General features: G+C 48.0%; 1 protein-coding gene across 1 annotated transcript; it reads left to right on the top strand.

The window, feature by feature from the left end:
* The first annotated feature begins 11,493 nt into the window (after window positions 1-11,493).
* On the top strand, window positions 11,494-14,386 carry LOC127000102 (uncharacterized). Its single transcript, XM_050863523.1, has 2 exons — window positions 11,494-13,090; window positions 13,486-14,386. Exons 1-2 carry the CDS (start codon window positions 12,571-12,573, stop codon window positions 14,160-14,162), a joined length of 1,197 nt encoding a protein of 398 aa, XP_050719480.1. The 5' UTR covers window positions 11,494-12,570; the 3' UTR covers window positions 14,163-14,386.
* Window positions 14,387-19,784: the final 5,398 nt, after the last annotated feature.

Here is a 19,784-nt window from a genome sequence, read left to right as displayed (position 1 = left end):
CTATAGCCACTGAACATGGTGTGCGCGTCCCGTAGTGTGGTTAAGAGCTGTATCAGTGCAAGTGGTAGGACAATGTTAAAGCCCATTCAGCAAATGATTTTGACGCTGATGAAACCACCATAATTTCCCTGTGCAAGACTTAGATACAAATTTGGTGTCTGCAGGAGGGATGTACCGATGTATCGGTGTCGATGGTATCGGCACATTTTAAGGGTATCGGTATCGACTGATTTTCTGCTGATACTGCCGATACTTGAAAGAGTTTTGTACGTCGATCGCATGTCACTCGTTGCAAATAATTTTGTTCAATAAAAATTGGATTTTCTAAATTGTTGAAAAAATATTAGAAAAGTGTAATTATCTAGTATCATGATACTACAAAGTTTGGAATTTCCCGCAAATAAATTTTCATCACTTTAAACGATAAGAATAAGATTCATATTACTTTGAATAAAAGTATATAATACTTAGTATACAGTATACCCTTTGGTACCGCGGACGTGTACAATACAGGTTTAGTTACCTACTATAGCTTCGGCGCGGGATTGGCGGAGCACCTCCGCTCGCCTCATTTGCCTGGATTGCCTGCCTCATAGGGAAGGGCAAGTACCGTTAATTTCAGTACCGGTAGTACCGGTACCGAAAACTCAGGTACCGTTAGTACCGGTACCGGTACCCGAAGTAGTATTTTTTTTATCTATGACTTCAGATGAAATTCCCAAATAAATTTCCTGTAAAGAAAACTCTCTCTCTCTCTCTCTCTCTCTCTCTCTCTCTCTCTCTCTCTCTCTCTCTGAATGAAGTGAATATTTATTTTTTCGATAAAAAAATAGCATGTATATATTAAGTTATTATGGATGTACTCGATCATTGTCTAATAACAATAACAATATTTATTAGCAACATAAAAAATAAAAAGAATCGGACATAAAGAATTATCCAGTAACTCCAATAAATAAAACAAATAATAAAATAATGGAAACGGGAGCTGTAATGGAAACGGAAAACAGGACAAAATGGTGGGAACTTGGGGGGACGGTCAGCGAGGCAGTGACTCAGCGTCTCCATACAGGGCCCATACCGCGTGATACCACATTGAGGCGGGCGGGCGAGCACCGAGCGTCACTAAGATCCAAACGGTACCGGTGCTAGCGGCAATGCGCAGTGCCGAGTGATCATGACGCTTCCCGGCACCCAAGTGATCATGAGGCTTCGCGGTACCAGGTACCGGTACTTGGTACCGCGAGGAATCGATTCCTCGCGGTACCAGGTACCGGTACTTGGTACCGCGAGGAATCGATTCCTCGCGGTAACCGGTACCGGTACCTGGTACCGCGAAGCCTCATGATCACTTGGGTGCTATAAAGCGTCATGATCACTCGGCACTGCGCATTGCCGCTAGTACCGGTACCGTTTGGATCTTAGTGACGCTCGGTGCTCGCCCGCCCGCCTCAATGTGGTATCACGCGGTATGGGCCCTGTATGGAGACGCTGAGTCACTTCCTCGCTGACCGTCCCCCCAAGTTCCCACCATTTTGTCCTGCTTTCCGTTTCCATCACAGCTCCCGTTTCCATTATTTTATTATTTGATTTATATATTGGAGTTACTGGATAATTCTTCATGTCCGATTCTTTTTCTTTTTTAGGTTACTAATAAATATTGTTATTGTTATTACTTATTAGACTATGATCGAGTACCCATATCACCGAGATATCCACTCACTGAGTGGTGATCTCTCTCTCTCTCTCTCTCTCTCTCTCTCTCTCTCTCTCTCTCTCTCTCTCTCTCTCTCTCTCTGAATGAAGTGAATATTTATTTTTTCGATAAAAAAATAGCATGTATAGTTATGGATGTACTCAATCATAGTCTAGTGACAATAACAATATTTAGTAGCAACCTAAAAAGAATCGGACATGAAGAATTATCAATAAATCCAATAAATAAATCCGAGCAATCTGGTACCGGTACCGTACCGTTTAGCTGGTACCGTTAGTACCGGTACTGGTACCGGTACCAGCCCACCCCTAGTCTTAGGCCACTCGGCGGTGACTGAAAAATCCCAGCTGTGTGGCAGCCAGGATTCGAACCCGCGTCCCTCCTGGATATATATATATATATATATATATATATATATATATATATATATATATATATATATATATATATATATATATATATATATATATATATATATATATATATAAAAAAGAAAGAAGGAAGAACATGTGAAGCAATTGTAGAGAAAAAGTATCTAGTCTGGCTGGAGTAGGTAGGAAGACACCTACCGAACGGGCGCAAGCCACTCCCGGTGAGGTATATATGGGAGGTGAGAAGGGAGCTGAAGCCCTCCAAAGACCCTTCCCATGTCCTCCCTAACCGTTTCCCTATTGTCTCACCAACACCGGAGAGTAGTTCAGCATGCTCTCTAAAGACAGATCCTCTCTTTATCAACACCACACTACATTCACACAACATATACACCTTTTCCCAAAATCAAAATTTCAAAATGGCGCGCATACACCAAGCCTCGGAGTCCCCGACTGGGGGGGGGGACCACAAATTCCCCCAGGGAGGACTCCCCTTCTGGCTGCCGACCCGAGAGGTGTCTTGATAACTCCTCGAACCTCTTTCTTCTCAATTTCTGCAACATTCGCGGTCTTCGCTCTAATTTTCATTCTGTGGAACATCATCTCTCCTCCTCTAAACCTCACCTTCTCTTCCTTACCGAAACCCAGGTTTCTGAGGCTACTGACAGCAATCTCTACTCTGTTCCCTCCTACTATCTCTATCCTAAATTTCAATCCAAAGCTGGATGTTGCGCCTACGTGCGCAACGACATCACTTGCTCTCGTGCCCACGACCTTGACTCTTCTGAATTTTCCACCATCTGGTTAAGACTTCACTGTCATTCTATTACTAAATACATCTGTGCTGTTTATCTCTCACCTAACTCTACCAACTATGTAAAATTCTTTGACTATTTGAATTCTAAAGTGGAGCACATCTTGACCCACTCTCCTTCGCTGAAATCTCCATCCTAGGAGATTTCAATGTTCACCACCAGCTTTGGCTTTCATCCTCTTTCACTGACCATCCTGGTGAACAAGCCTACAACTTTGCTATCCTCAACGACCTAGAGCAGTTGGTCCAGCACCCTACACGTATTCCCGACCGTCTTGGAGATCGGCCCAACATTCTAGACCTCTTCCTTACCTCAAACCCTTCTGCTTATTCTGTCAAACTGTTCTCTCCGTTGGGCTCCTCCAATCACAATCTTATTTCTGCATCCTGTCCTATCGCTCCTGTACACCCTCTGGACCCACCGAAGAGGCGATGCTTCTGGCATTTTGCTTCAGCTCGGTGGGACAACCTGAGGATGTACTTTTCCGATTTCCCGTGGAATGATTATTGCTTCCAGGATAGAGATCCCTCTGTGTGTGCTCAGCGCATCACAGAGGTGATTGTCTCTGGAATGGAGGCATACATTCCTCGTTCTTTCTCTACTCCTCACGCTAAAAAAGCCTTGGTTTAATCACGCTTGTTCTCGTGCTGTCAATGATAGAGAGGTAGCTCACAAAAGGTACCAGAGCCTTCAAACTAATGCTAATTATGAACTTTACATTTCTGCCCGAAATCGTGCCAAATCTATTCTCCGACTAACCAAAAATTCTTTCATTAATAGAAAATGTCAAAACCTTGCTTTCTCTAACTCTTCCCGTGACTTCTGGCATCTAGCCAAAAACATCTCCTCCAACTTCACTTCTTCATCTTTCCCTCCATTCCTCAGTCCTGACGGCAACACTGCCGTCTCATCTATCTCTAAGGCTGAACTCTTCTCTCAAACTTTTTCTAAAAACTCCACTCTGGACGATTCTGGGCATATTCCTCCTACTCATCCCCCTCTGACTCCTTTATGCCTGTTATAAAGATTCTTCAAAATGATGTTTTCTATGCCTCTCTGGCCTCAATCCTCAGAAGGCTTATGGACCTGATGGAGTGCCTCCTATTGTCCTTAAAAACTGTGCCTCCGTGCTGTCACCCTGCCTGGTCAAACTCTTTCGCCTCTGCCTGTCAACATCTACCTTTCCTTCTTGCTGGAAGTATGCCTTCATACAGCCTGTACCTAAGAAGGGTGACCGCTCCAATCCCTCAAACTACCGTCCTATTGCTTTACTTTCTTGTCTATCTAAAGCTTTTGAATCAATCCTTAACCGGAAGATTCAAAAGCACCTTTCCACTTCTGACCTTCTATCTGATCGCCAGTATGGGTTCCGCAAGGGCGTTCTACTGGTGATCTCCTAGCCTTCTTAACTGACTCTTGGTCATCCTCTCTTAGCCGTTTCGGTGAAACTTTTGCTATTGCGCTGGACATATCAAAAGCTTTTGATAGGGTCTGGCACAAATCTTTGCTTTCTAAACTACCCTCCTACGGTTTCTATCCTTCTCTCTGTACCTTTATCTCCAGTTTCCTTTCTGACCGTTCTATTTCTGCCGTGGTAGACGGTCACTGTTCTTCTCCTAAATCTATTAACAGTGGTGTCCCAGAGGGTTCTGTCCTATCTCCCACTCTTTTCTGTTGTTCATTGATGATCTTCTTTCCAAAACGAACTGTCCTATCCATTCCTACGCCGATGATTCCACTCTGCATTATTCAACTTCTTTAATAGAAGACCCACCTTCAGGAACTTAACGACTCAAGGCTGGAGACTGCAGAACGCTTAGCCTCAGACCTTACTATTATTTCCGATTGGGGCAAGAAGAACCTGGTGTCCTTCAACGCCTCAAAAACACAGTTTCTCCACCTTTCCACTCGACACAATCTTCCAAACAACTTTCCCCTATTCTTTGACAACACCCAGCTATCACCTTCCTCAACACTGAACATTCTCAGTCTATCCTTAACTCAAAATCTCAACTGAAAACTTCATATCTCATCTCTTACTAAATCAGCTTCCTCGAGGCTGGGCGTTTTGTACCGTCTCCGCCAGTTCTTCTCCCTGCACGGTTGCTGTCCATATACAGGGGCCTTGTCCGCCCTCGTATGGAGTATGCATCTCATGTGTTGGGGGGGCTCCACTCACACAGCTCTTCTGGACAGAGTGGAGGCTAAGGCTCTTCGTCTCATCAGCTCTCCTCCTCATACTGATAGTCTTCTACCTCTTAAATTCCGCCGCAATGTTGCCTCTCTTTCTATCTTCTATCGATATTTCCACGCTGACTGCTCTTCTGAACTTGCTAACTGCATGCCTCCCCCCCTCCCGCGGCCCCGCTGCACTCGACTTTCTACTCATGCTCATCCCTATACTGTCCAAACCCCTTATGCAAGAGTTAACCAGCATCTTCACTCTTTCATCCCTCACGCTGGTAAACTCTGGAACAATCTTCCTTCATCTGTATTTCCTCCTGCCTACGACTTAAACTCTTTCAAGAGGAGGGTATCAGGACACCTCTCCTCCCAAAACTGACCTATCTTTCGGCCACCTCTTTGGATTCTTTTTAGGAGCAGTGAGTAGCGGGCTTTTTTTAATTAATGTTTGCTTTTGTGTGCCCTTGAACTGTCTCCTTTAAAAAAAAAAAAAAAAAAAGTCTATTTGTCCTGTACTGATCCTGTAGCAAATCAGGCACCAAGGAATCATTGCCATCTCTTACAAAAAAAATATTTCAAAATCTTTAAAAAAATAAACTATCATTTATTCATGGCATCAAGGAACTTTTGTTGAGGTGAGTTTTATGGTGTGGAGTAGTTTGTGTCCCAGTCAATATTAGGCAAATTGAAGTCTCCAGTGATTAAGGTTCCGTTTCTTTGATTCACAGCTTTTTCCAGAATCTGGTGCAACAGTCGGTCATTTTATAGGGAGGATTTAACCATCTGGTAGATACAACCAGTGAGCACCCAGGACCCCATCTTTTCTGATCCAGCTGAAATGGCATTCAGAGAAACGTGCAGCAATGTCATCTACGTCGTTGCAGGGCACAACATTCAGGGCTTTGTGGAAGTACATAGTAATTATTCCACCTCATTGTTCTCTTGTGTTATCTTTTCGTGTCATGTGGTAGTTCTGTAGTATTTCACTTTTGAGTTCGCTGTCGAGAACATTATCTGGTTTGCACCATGTTTCAACTAAGTATTTTATATCAGGTTTTGTTGAGAAAACTAAGTGTTTAAATTCTGGTATAGTTTGTTTCTTAAACTTTCACAGTTAGTTAAAATACACTTGAAAGTGCTCAAATCTGACAGTTTTTGGGGTGAAGAATTGCACATGTCAGGCACTTTGAGATTATTGCACTTATGACCTTTTGTACTTTGAAAAGACTTATTAATAGTATCACAACTCTTTATCTGAGAGATCCTTTAGTTTCTTATCTATATCTATATTATTTACATTTGTTCTGCTCGAGGTGATTTCATCTAGCTACCCCTCTCCAGCCTCCTTCAGTGTCAGAGGAATTCCTTTGTGGAATTCCCTCCCAGAATCCCTAGTCACCCTCCAGTCTCTATTTAAGTCAGCACTAGCTCGTCATCTTGGGGACAAACTTTTAGAATAGCTTTGAATAGACTATAACTCTTCGTCTTATCTTATAAATTCAATTACAAGTTGACTGCATATGATGCACTATCCAGCTCTTTCACTAGCACTTGTTTTTTTTTACATCCCCTCCCTCCCTGCACTCCCAAGTAGTAATTCCCAAGAATAATCAATAACCAGAATAATTTGAAACATATACAAACCTATCAGAAGAACAGTGTGGTCCTCGTAAATAATGTAAGACCGGTGATATCATTAACACGCACTATTTGCCCGACCCAGCGGCCTGTGGCTTGCCTTGGTGCACCCACCACAACCCTGATCCCTCCCACCAACTTCAGTTTCCTTACCAGACATTTTTTTTCTTTGCAGAACACGACTTTGTGTCCCAATGGCCACCACTGGTTTTAGTGTCGATGGTAGGCATTGAGACAGCTGCTGTGCTCTGTACTTCTTTCGTCCTTGGTGCCGCTGACTTCAGGACTCCTTGGTGCATCCCTCTAATGTGTATATTATATTATACATGTGAATGTGTGAATGTATGTCGTTACGCCATGGCACAGCGGCGCCAGGACGTTACACGTAGACGCTACGTTGTGCTTAGGAGGTGCTTCTTGCCGTGGGAACGGTGTTGATTCAGCAAGCCTGGTGCCCCGGCCCGCTCCTGCGCCGGGAGAAGCCGGCAGATATTAGCGGGCGGCGGGCGAGAGCAGAGGACTTCTCGGGGTGTGCGTACGACTTACGACTCGTCCACAAAATACTGTAACTATTCTGTAAGACTGTTGATATAGTTAAAAAGCCTATATAATTGTTTAAACTACCAGAGAGAGAGAGAGAGAGAGAGAGAGAGAGAGAGAGAGAGAGAGTAAATTAAGTGAACTCAAAGTGACCTTAACGGCTCCGCTCGGCCAACACATAATACACCTCACTTAAGTAAAGGTTATTGTGTTGTCTCAACCACTTCAATCAACTGGAGAAAGCAGGCAACGGTACACCGGACCTGACGTGAGATAACAGTTCGCGCCTTAAACATAAACACTTAAAAACAGCTAACTAATAGGTTAACAAAAGTGGTGAACAGCGGTTTCCGGACCATCCGAAGTGTTCAGTCAGTGTTATCTTTCTCTCTCAAACATATTAACAGTCGCAAGTGGCGTCAAGGGGCAGACAGAGGAGAGTGCAAAAACGCTGACAGAGCCCGCTCCCTTCCTCTGCCTTGCTGTGTCGAGTAGGGGTGGGCAGGTAGCGGTACCAGTACCGGTACTAACGGTACCAGCTGAACGGCACGGTACCGGTACCAGATTGCTCGGATTTATTTATTGGATTTATTGATAATTCTTCATGCCCGATTTTTTTTTTAGGTTGCTACTAAATATTGTTATTGTTATTAGACTATGATCGAGTACATCCATAATAACTATACATGCTATTTTTTATCGAAAAAATAAATATTCACTTCATTCGGAGAAAGAGAGAGAGAGAGAGAGAGAGAGAGAGATATCACCACTCAGTGAGTGGATATCTCGGTGATATGGGTACTCGATCATAGTCTAATAACAATAACAATATTTATTAGCAACCTAAAAAAGAAAAAAGAATCGGACATGAAAAATCATCCAGTAACCCCAATAAATAAATAAATTAATAAAATAATGGAAACGGGAGCTGTGATGGAAACGAAGAGTAGGACATTATGGTGGGAACTTGGGGAGACGGTCAGCGAGGCAGTGACTCAGCGTCTACAAACAGGGCCCATACCGCGTGATGCCACATGGAGGCGGGCGAACTAAGATCAAACGGTACCGGTACTGGCGGCAATGCGCAGTGCCGAGTGATCATGACGCTTCCCGGCACCGGGTACCGCGAGGAATCGATTCTTCGCGGTACCTGGTACCGGTATCTGGTACCGCGAGGAATCGATTCTTCGGGGTACCCGGTATCGGTACCAGGTACCGGGACCTGGTACCGCGAAGCCTCATGATCACTCGGGTGCCGGGAAGCGTCATGATCACTCGGCACTGCGCATTGCCGCTAGTACCGGAGTACCGGATGTTTAATATTTTTCCTGAATTGTGAACATTGTTTGCATTTTAGGTATACTCATTAATTTTATTTTCTCCTTTCTTGTGTGTTTTCATCATGCTAAGTATTCACTCATTATTCTTTTCCCTCTTTTTAATGCCTTTTGGAAGCATCTAGGGTGAGTGAGCACACACTTAGCAGTGTTAATTTTTCCTTTTACCATATTTTTCCTCATGAAGCCTTATTTCCCTAATGCCTTTTTTTTTTTTTAAATGGCAGGTCAATCTGATCCGGAATTAGAAACTTTGACCAAGGAATTCCAGATGTTGGTGCAGGATTCGGAAGCGACCGCCGAGGATGACAATTTCCGTGTCCTAAGGAGCGGGTCAGTCATGACAGTGTCCTCATGACAGTGTCCTCCTCCTCCTTCTTCCCTCCCGCATGATAACAAAGGATCCACAATGGCTACTAACACTACTAAACTTCTGCCGACTACGGCATCAGTCAGAGCTTTCGCAGGCAATAAACCGGATTACAGTGCGAGAGACTTCATCCTACAATGCGAGGATGTAATGAACAACTCATTTGTGTCAGAACCGGGAGATAAAATCTCCTTCATTAGGTCCAGATTAAAGCCGGGAACAGAAGCATCCGCTCTTATGTACACCAGCGCGTTCATGGAACCGCAACAAACCAAAGATTATGCCCAGTTTCGGTCACATTTTCTGGAGTCTTTTGGGGAAGATGTTAGGCACAGCCTCGTCAGAGGTGTTAATGTAGCTGTGACCAAATTGATTTCAGCTGTGGAGAGTAAAGGGCTTTTTGCCGGACAAGTAGACGCCTATCGGTTGTCTACTGATTTGGGCTCATATTTGAAAGCTGGTGGCTGGACAGAGGGAGAGAATATGTCTCTATCTAATGTACTCAAATTTCTGGAATTTTTCATGTACATGGCTGTCATCAAGGGTCAGTTTCGAAAAAGTTCTTTATCCCTAGCCTACGGCCCCACTGACAAGTTGCACGATTTCGTGCTGAAGATTAAAAAAAAAAAAATTGAGGAGAAAGACCACTGTTCCCACTGTAGTCGCTGTCGACCAGAAGGCCGCAAATGTTAGCGCGTCCTCATCGGTGGTGGCGTCCGCCACCGAAAAGCCTAAGCGCCACTGTTCATACTGTCAGCGCGACGGTCATAAGGTTGACTATTGTATAAAACGTCAGCGGGATCGCAGGGCTAAAAGGGAGAGGGGAGGCTCACCGATGTCAGGCAAATATGCTTCTCAGAAGACCCCGGCCGCTTCAAAAAGTCGAGCCGAGGGCTACAACACTGGCAAGTTCTGTTTTATCCACGGTACTGGTAGACACACCACAGAGGAGTGTTTCTCTGTGCTACAGTTAAAGAAAGAGCCAGCAGGAAAGTTCGTGAAGAAATTGAGACTGCAGTGCAGGCTGACAATAGTAGCTTGTATGAATCTGTTGTGGCCTCGTGCAGTCAGCCTGAAATTATGGCGCTTAGAGTCAAGTTGGGTCCGCTACAAGGGTCATTTGCGGTCGACACCGGCGCTGCGGTTAATGTGTTGTCAGAAAGGACGTACATGGCTTTAAAACTCGCGTCGCGGGGAGGCCGCTACCAGCTACGACCCTCTGACCTAAGCCTTTGCGGTGTCACCGCCAACAGGTTTAACATCCTTGGGTTGGTGAGTTTGCCAGTGAGTATGGGACGAAACACCCCTGTCATGCGTTTGGATTTTTACGTGACGTCAAACTTTTCTCTGCCGTCTGACGGTCTTCTTGGGTTGTCGTCTCTGAGGTCTAACCGCATGGTAATACTTCCAGATAGTAATACAGTAAGGTTTCAAGGGAGATGTTTCAAGGCCATGGATCAACCTGTGCGCCTCGCTTCTCCCTGGGAAAGAAAGGAAACACCCAGCAAGGGTCGGGAAAGTGTTTCTCCTGAGTCGGTAGTGCATACCGTGCCGACTCTTTCCACGGTGCCAGTGCATGGCGCGGGCACCAACTCACTTCATGATCAACCACCAACACCACCTGACGTTTTCAGGGGATGGAAAAATGTCAATGCGATAGTCGTAGGGAGTCATGAAATTCCTCAACGAACCGCAATGCACGTCCCCGTGTCAGTCCCTAACGCCACCGTAGGTTGTGACATCTGCCTAGAAGGGCCTAATCGTGTCAACACGCTAGCGATAGAGTCCACCCTTAACACGGTACGCGAGGGAAGTAGGACCGTAGCTTTAGTGGTTAATGCCACTGGCGGTCCAGTTAAACTCAAAAATGGTGTCATTTTGGGTCGCGCATTAGCGTTCGACGGACAGGTGTCCCCAGATCCTTTAGAGTTAAAGCGGCCTTGTTTCGGCGCGGTGGGTCAACCTGCCGCCGGCGACAAAACATGTCAGGCCTCATCTATCGATTCTTTAGTCAAAGTGGTCGATTATCCCGAGCTTAAGGGCCCGCTTCTGAAGCTTTTACATCAGTATCGTGATGTCATTGCCCTGCCCGGTGAACCTTTAGGTGCGACTGATACGACAGAGCACAAGATTAGGGTTAAACCCAACACCGAACCGGTGTACACTCCTGCATACAGACTCCCACACAGTCAAAGGCAGATTGTAGATGAACAGGTTAAAGATATGTTAGACCAGGGTGTTATTCAGCATTCCCGATCTCCGTGGAACTCGCCCTTGTTTCTACTCCCTAAAAAGGACGGAAGTTTCAGGCCTGTCATCGATTTTAGGAGAGTAAATGAGGTGACTGAGGATGATAGGTACCCTCTGCCCGTTTTAGGTGACTTGTTAATGTCCCTGGGGCAAGGGAATACTATTTTCAGTAGTCTTGACCTTTTAAGTGGGTACTGGTAGGTGCCGGTGGCAGCTGAATCCAGAGAGATTACAGCCTTCAGTACTAGCGGTCATTTTGAATGGTTAAGGATGCCGTTCGGCCTCAAAACCGCACCCATTACTATTCAGAGGATGATCAACACATTGTTCTCAGACATGATAGGCAAAGAAATCTATGCATATTTTGATGATTTAATCATCTGTAGCAGGGATGGCGGCAGTCACCTAGCTAAACTAGAAGCAGTTCTGCTTAAACTTAGAGGCGCTGGCCATAAGGCCAGGCTGACTAAATGTATATTTTTAAAGCAAAAAATCACCTTTTTAAGCCACACTGTTGATGGAGATGGTACCCACACTATGGACGATAAAATATCGGCCATAAAGAATTTTCCGCAACCCCAAACCGTCGAAAACGTTCGGTCTTTCCTTGGGTTGTCCGGCTACTATAGGCCTTTCATACAAGGTTTTGCCAAAAGTGCTTCGCCTCTAACGTAACTTTTAAAGAAAGAGTTACCTTTTCATTGGAATGCCCCACAACACAAGAGTTTTACAGGCTTGAAGTCAGCGTTAATCAACGCTCCAGCCTTGGCATTGTAATGTGTATATTATAACATACATGTGAATGTGTGAATGTATGTCGTATCGCCATGGCCCAGCGGCGCCAGGACGTTACACACAGACGCTACGTTGTGCTTAGGAGGTGCTCCTTGCCGTGGGAACGGTGTTGATTCAGCAAGCCTGGTACCGCTGGCCGCTCCTGTGCCGGGAGACGCCGGGCAGACGATAGCGGGCGGCGGGCGAGAGCAGAGGACTTCTCGAAGCGTGCGTACGACTTACGACTCGTCCACAAAATACTGTAACTATTCTGTGAATATATTTAAAAAGCCAATACAACCATTTAATCAACCAGAGAGAGAGAGAGTAAATTAAGTGAACTCAAAGTGAACTTAACGGCTCCGCTCGGCCAACACATAACTAAAAACCTATTGTGTTGTCTCACGACCTCTATCAACTGGAGAAAGCAGGCAACGGTACACCGGACCTGACGTGAGATAACAGTTCGCGCCTTAAACAAAAAACAAAAACAAAAAAAAACAAAAACCAGCTAACAAAAAGGCTAACAAAAGTGGTGAACAGCGGCTTCCGGAGCTTCTCCGAAGTGTTCTATATGTGTTATCTCTCTCTCTCTCTCTCTGAACACTTAACACTTAACGGTCGCAAGTGTCGTCAAGGGGCAGACAGGAAAGTGTGCAAGAACGCTGACACAAGCCGCGCCATCCCCCCTGCCCCGTGCGAGTCGAGTCAGCACACTCCACCACACCGCCCCGCGCGCCCCGCACCTCCCCGCGCGCCAACATCGCCCCACTGTCGGGGATCCTGCTTCCCAATTCTGGGACGCCCACTTGTCTGCTTACGACACAGCCATTCGTGGGTGGGCGCTTACCTTCGCCAGACCAGGGCGGACTTTTGGCGACGACCTTGGTGGAGCGTGGTCACTCCCCCGCCCATTCCTCAACGCTGCCGGGCGCCGACTTCTCCCGCCCATTCCTCCCCGCTGCCAGCCGCTGCCGGGCACTGCCGGCGGTCTCTCGATCTGGCCGCTCCAAGGACGCGGGGACAGCCAGCCAGGGACGAGGGCAAGCCAGCAGAGGACGAAGGAGTGCCACGGGCATCTTCACATTTTTATGGTATGCACATGCATGTAGCTGACACAACACTAATTATATTAATACACCACTTGTTGATGACATTTCAGGTGATTTTTACGTGATTTGTGTGTCTCCGTGTGGAGCCGTTTCTAGTTTCCCTTAGTCTGTTGACTTTTATTCTAGTGCGGAGGGATGTTCAATATTTTTCCTGAATTGTGAACATTGTTTTCATTTTGAGTATAGTCATTTATTTTATTTCTCCTTGCTTGTGTGTTTTTATCATGCTAAGTATTCACTCATTATTCTTTTCCCTCTTTTTAATGAGTTTTGGAAGCATCTGGGGCGAGTGAGCACGCACTTAGCGGTGATACTTTTCTTTTACCATATTTTTCCTCATGAAGCCTTGTTTTACTAATGCCTTTTTTAAATGGCAGGTCAACCTGAGAAGGAGTTAGAAACTTTAACCAAGGCATTTCAGCAGTTGGTACAGGATTCAGAAGCGACCGCCGAGGATGACAATTCCCGTATCCTAAGGAGCGGGTCAACTCATGACAGAGTTCCTCCTCCTCCTCCTTCTTCTCTCCCGCATGATAACGAAGGTAATATCTTAACTAACCAAGAATCCACAATGGCTACTAACTCTATTAAACTTCTGCCGACAACGGCATCAGTCAGAGTTTTCGCAGACAATGAACCGGATTACAGTGCGAGAGACTTCATTCTGCAATGCGAGGATGTTATGAACAACTCATTTGTGTCAGAACCGGGAGATAAAATCTCCTTCATTAGGTCCAGATTAAAGCCGGGAACAGAAGCATCCGCTCTTAGTTACACCAGCGCGTTCGTGGAACCGCAACAAACCAAAGATTATGCCCAGTTTCGGTCACATTTTCTGGAGTCTTTTGGGGAAGATGTTAGGCACAGCCTCGTCAAAGGTGTTAATGTAGCTGTGACCAAATTGATTTCAGCTGTGGAGAGTAAAGGGCTTTTTGCCGGACAAGTAGACGCATATCGGTTGTCTACTGATTTGGGCTCATATTTGAGAGCTGGTGGCTGGACGGAGGGAGAGAATATGTCTCTATCTAATTGTTATGCCGGACGTATTACTTAGGTTCCTTGTCGCCGTCAGGAGACTCCGTGGGAGGGAGATATGTCAACACTTTGCACAGCTTCTGTAGTTTAATATTCTTCCTTAGTAGTACACTTCACTCTGACTCTTTACTTACCACTAGCTTACTATGACTGGGACTGGGCCTCTCTCGCCCTCTTCTCCTATATATATCCAGAACAGTACTGTCTAGAATGTTTCAGTATATTTTAGATCATACAAGAACATGTAGCAAAAATATATGCGAGTTGGCAACACTTCCCGCCTGGCGTCTGGCGCGGACGCCTTTATCCCCGCCCCTTTGCTCGTTTCTCCGGGAGCCTTCTAGAGGCCTATGGTCGCCGGGGGAAGCTTCCAGCACAACAATATAAATACAACTCGTACAGAGTATCGTCCTAGAAACAGCGAGGATGGTGGTAGTTGTACTATATGTCTGATTCAGCCTTGTTCCCCGCCCCCCTGCTCGTTCCTCCCGGAGCCTTCTAGATGCCCATGGACGCCGGGGGAAGCTTCCAGCACAACACTATCCCCCCCTCTTAATTGTGATCGTCCCGATCACACACTTAACTATATACAAACATAAGAAAATTAATCAAAAACATAATAATCATCGTATCGCTGTGGACGCCTGCGTTGTCTCTGTCTTCTGCTCGGTGCCTCCTGCGCGTCTGTCTCCTGGTGTGCCTCGTCATCGTCCGCTTCTTGGGGTGTCCCTGGAACATCTGCCGAAGCCGGGAGGTTATCTCCCTCGGCTGAAAGGTCCAGAAGGCCTATGTCGTCGTCGACCTCCTCTTGGTCCTGGACGTCCCTTGCGTTTTCGTCGGCTGCTGGGTGTCTGTAGTTGTTCCAGGTGTAGTTTCCCGGACCGTGGTACCTCCATAGGCGGTTGACGTGGACAACTTTCGGCTTGGTCCTTTCCGTTCTCCGGATTCGGTAAGTCACGTCGGAGAGGCGTTCTAGCACAGTATAAGGGCCTTCCCAGGGGCTCTGTAACTTCGGAGACTGTCCTTTCTTCCTCTGCGGGTTGTAAGGCCAGACTTGGTCTCCTTCCTTGAAGTCAACGTGGCTTGCCCTCATATTGTAACCGCGCTTCATGGCCTCCCCGGAGAACTTCAAGGCACCACGGACTTGATGGTGCACCTCTTCCAGCCGTTCCTCTAGTTGACGGGCAAAACTGGAGGCGTCCCTTGGAAGGCTTTCCCCAGGAGGCCTTCCTGTCAGTAGGTCCACCGGCAATCGCAACTCACGTCCAAACATCAGCTTTGCCGGTGAATACCCCGTAGTCTCGTGGGCGGCAGACCTGTAGGCCATGAGGAGCGCAGGCAGCTTCTGATCCCATGAAGACTGATCATTGTTGCACTGCTTGGCCAACTCCTGGCCCAACGTCCAATTAAACCTCTCCACCATTCCATCTGACTGTGGGTGCAGAGGGGTGGTCCGGGTCTTCTTGATACCCAGGAGCTTGCAGTACTCAGCAAGGACTGTTGACTCAAAATTCCTTCCCGGAATGGAGCTCGTTAGGCACACCGAAGCGACAGAAGAACTCCTCCACCAATGTCTTAGCGATGGTAGTGGCTTCCTGGTCAGGGATGGCGTAGGCTTCCGGGCACTTGGTGAAGTAATCCATTGTGACGCAGATGTACCTATTTCCGTTCGTCGTCAGAGGCAAGGGTCCTGCTATATCCACTGCCACCCGTTCCATGGGGGCTCCAACCTGGTATAGTTGCAATGGGGCACGGTGGCGCTTCTTGGGGCCCTTCTTTGCACAGCACACCTCACACGCGTGACACCATTCTTCCACGTCCTTCCTCATTCCAACCCAGTAGAACCTTTGGCTCAGGCGACTCAGTGTCTTCTTTACCCCAAGGTGTCCGCTGGTGATGCTGTCGTGCATTTCTTTCAAGACGCCTTCCCGGGACTTCATAGGTAACACCGTGGACCAGTAGTGGTCAAGACCATCATGAGAGACCCAGCGTCGCTGCAACACCCCGTTGTCCATCCGAAGAGTGTCCCACTGAGTCCAGTAATTCTTGGTGGTAGGGCTTTCTCTCGAGATTACTTCCCACCCAGGTCGCGTTGACGATTGACTCAGCCACTCCATAATTGGTCTCAGATCTCGGTCTTCCTTCTGCAGTTTTTCCAAGTCTTCCCATGGCACCTCCGCTGTTTGTTCCACTGTAGTGCGGCGGCACATATTCTGGACGCTTTCCCTCTGGAGGCAATGTTGACACTCAGGTAGGCAGGGGCGCCGGCTCAAGCTGTCCGCGTTACCGTGTGTTAGCCCAGATCGGTGCACAATAGTGTAGTGATGCTGCTCTAGTTTACCTATCCAGCGAGCAAGCTGGCCCTCAGGGTTTTTCAGTGATTTCAGCCACCGTAATGCAGCGTGATCCGTGCGGATGGTGAAAGTTGCACCGTACAGGTAAGCATGGAAAAAGTCAAGGCTGGGGTGAGCTTCTTGCTGAAGTAGGCCACAACCCGTTCCATGTCGGCACATGCCTGGGACAGCATTCCACCAATCCCCTCATCACTGGCATCACAATCCAGTATAAAAGGCTTAGAGGGGTCTGGGTAGGTGAGTACGGGCGAGCTGATGAGGGCCTCCTTGAGCTTCTCAAAGGCAACCTGAGTTTCCGCTGTCCACTCAAACTTGCGCCCCTTCTTCGTCAGGAGGTGCAGTGGTGCAGCAATCGTAGCGAAGCCTTTCACAAACCTGCGGTAGTATGAGCACAACCCGAGGAAGCTCCGCAGCTCCTTCACGTTGGTGGGTGTCGGCCAGTCCCTTACCGCAGCCACCTTCTCAGGATCAGTGCGTACTCCAGCCTCGCTCACGATGTGTCCCAAGTATTGGACCTCCTTTTGGAACAGACAGCATTTCTTCGGGCTGAGCTTAAGGTGTGCAGCTCTAAACCGGGCGAAAACCTCTGATAGCCTTTTCATCTCCTGCTCGAAGGTCTGGCCAAAGACAATCACGTCGTCGAGGTAGATGAGTGCCGTCTTCCAGTGAAGTCCCTCCAGCACCCTCTCCATCAGCCGCTCGAACGTGGCCGGCGCGTTGCACAGGCCAAAGGGCATGACCTTAAACTGCCACAGGCCTTGACCGTAGGAGAAGGCTGTTTTTTCTTTGTCCTGCTCCGCCATTTTGACTTGGTGATACCCAGACTTCATATCCAGTGTTGAAAACCACTTGGAGCCCACCAAGGCGTCGAGCGTGTCGTCGATCCGTGGGAGTGGGTATGAATCCTTGATGGTGAGATCGTTGAGGGCTCGGTAGTCCACGCAGCACCTGAGGGAACCGTCCTTTTTCCTGACGAGCACTACAGCAGACGCCCACGGGCTGCTGGACCGCTCGATTAACCCTTGTTGCCGGAGATCATCCATTACCTCATCCATCTCCTTGCGACGGGCTGGTGCCATCCTTCGAGGAGCTTGCTTCACTGGGCGGTGGCTGCCTGTGTCGATGTGGTGCTCTACCAGGTCCGTACACCCCAAGTCCAGGTCTCCTGTGGAAAACACATCTGCATTTCTCACGAGAAGCTCCCTGAGCTGTTCCACTTGGGGTTCCTCTAGACACTTGGAGCTCCTGTCAAACAGATCGCGCAGGTAGTCAGGCAGCTCCTCCTGGGGCTTCGTCAGGGTTCTCCTGCAGACACAGGTTCTTGGTTTCTGGTCGATCTCTTGGCACAATCCCACCATGGTCCCTTGTTTTATTTTCTTAGGGCTGAAGGAGACATTGGCCACGACGACAGGCACTTCCGCTGCAGCAGGGTCTACCAAAGTACTTCCTACAATCACCCCGTTTTCTACCGGGCATCGACTTCCACTCTCTACCACACACAGGCTAGCCGGGGGGGCACCCGTAATTTGACAGGGTAACAGCATCTCCGACCTCGGAGGAATAATGGTGGTGCGCTTGACCGTCACTGGCAGGTCTTCCTTGTTCACAGTCGTCAGTGGCACCTCCTTCCTCCTACAGTCAGCTGCTTAGCGCGGAAGTCCAGCTCGCACCTGTGGGAGACAAGATAATCCATACCTAGGATGCAGGGGTCATCCATGTCGGCCACGTACACAGAGAGGAACTCTTCCTTTCCTCCGAGCTCAAACTTCACGTCCACTGGGCCTCTGAGCTCTGCGTAGTGTCCTGTGACTCCGCACAGTCGATGCGGCGTCTTAGGAAGCCGACGATGACTCACCACGTCAGGCCGCACCAATGTGCGTTCCGAGCCTGTGTCGACGACCACAGGCCACAACACTCCGTCAACCTTGCCCTCCACTTGGCAGCTTGTCATGGTGGTTCTCCTGCACACTGATATCTTCGGGGCATGTACAGGACAGACTGGTCGTTGCCCCGTGAACCAGTCCTTCTTAGTTTCCCGAGTGGTGGTCCCTCGTTGGGGGCACATTTTTCCGACACTCATTCTTCCAGTGCCCCTTTTCTCCACAGGTCCAGCACTTGGGTCCTTCCCTGGGCTTCTTCTTTGCGGCACCTTCATATTCCTTCTTCCTCTTATAGCATTCGTTCTCCTTGTGCCCAACCTTCTCGCAGTCCCAGCACGTTCCTTGAACCTGTCTGTGTCGCTGACAGCGCCCTTTCGTGCCCTAAAGCCAGAAGTCGAGTCGTCCCTGAAGCTTGATAAGCTAGACCTAACAAAGGACTCAAACTCCATGGCACGTGCCAGAGCTTCCTGCATTGATGTTGGCTTAGCTTGGTTCACTTGTATCTTCAGCTGAGGGCTGTCCAGGGCATCGATGAATTGATCACGCAGCAAAACCGTCAGCAGGTCAGGGTGGCACCTGGTATGCCTTGTGCGCCATGCTCTCAAGGTCCTGAACGAGTTCCTGGAGAGACTCGCCGCGCCTCCTGTTGCGGGTTCTGAACCTAACCCTGAAGAGCTCGTTCTGGTGCTTGGTCCCATATCGTTGCTCCAGCGCCTGTGCCAGCCCGCTGTAGCTGCCCTTTGTCGCATTGTCGAGCTGAGCAAGGACCTCCAGCGCCGCCCCTTTCAGGCTAGTGGCCAGCTGTACCGCGCACTCTTGGTCATCCCATCCGTTCCGAGCTGCCAACAGCTCAAACTGAGCGCGGTAAGCCTCCCAGGAGACCTTGCCATCAAACTCCTGAGGCTTCTTTCTAACAGGCGAACCCAGCAGACCCATGGGGCTGGCGGAACTTCTTGCGGGGATAAACTCAGGCGAAACAGGGCTCAAACTACCCCGGATTTGCGTAGGAGAAGCATCTTGGGTACAACTAGCCCCTGCAGGCACTGGCAGTCCGTTTCCAGCCAAGCAGTCTTCAAGGGCCTTCACTCTGTCACTTACTTCTAGTATTTCTTTGTGTGTCGTCTCCCGTACCACCTCCATCTCTTGTTGAAGATTTGTGTGTTCTTTCTCCACTTCTATCAGGCGTTGTCCCAAGTTCGTGGTCACATCAGTCATTTCTCTTCGCACTGATTCACTTCCATCTTGTACTGCTTTTAGCTGTAGCTGTAATCCCGTGAAGCGATCTTCTAGCTGTTCTTTGAGTTCTTGGAGTGTTCCTTCTTGTTGCTGCTGTGCTCTTTCTTGTTGTTCTTTGAGTTCTTGGAGTGTTCCTTCTTGTTGTTGCTGTGCTCTTTCTTGTTCTTTGAG

This window comes from Eriocheir sinensis, chromosome 17 (assembly GCF_024679095.1).
Source record: "Eriocheir sinensis breed Jianghai 21 chromosome 17, ASM2467909v1, whole genome shotgun sequence".
In the NCBI taxonomy this organism is placed as follows: Eukaryota; Metazoa; Arthropoda; class Malacostraca; order Decapoda; family Varunidae; genus Eriocheir; species Eriocheir sinensis.
The sequence above is the reverse complement of the archived record's forward strand: the minus strand, read 5'-3'. Positions and strand labels throughout refer to the sequence as shown.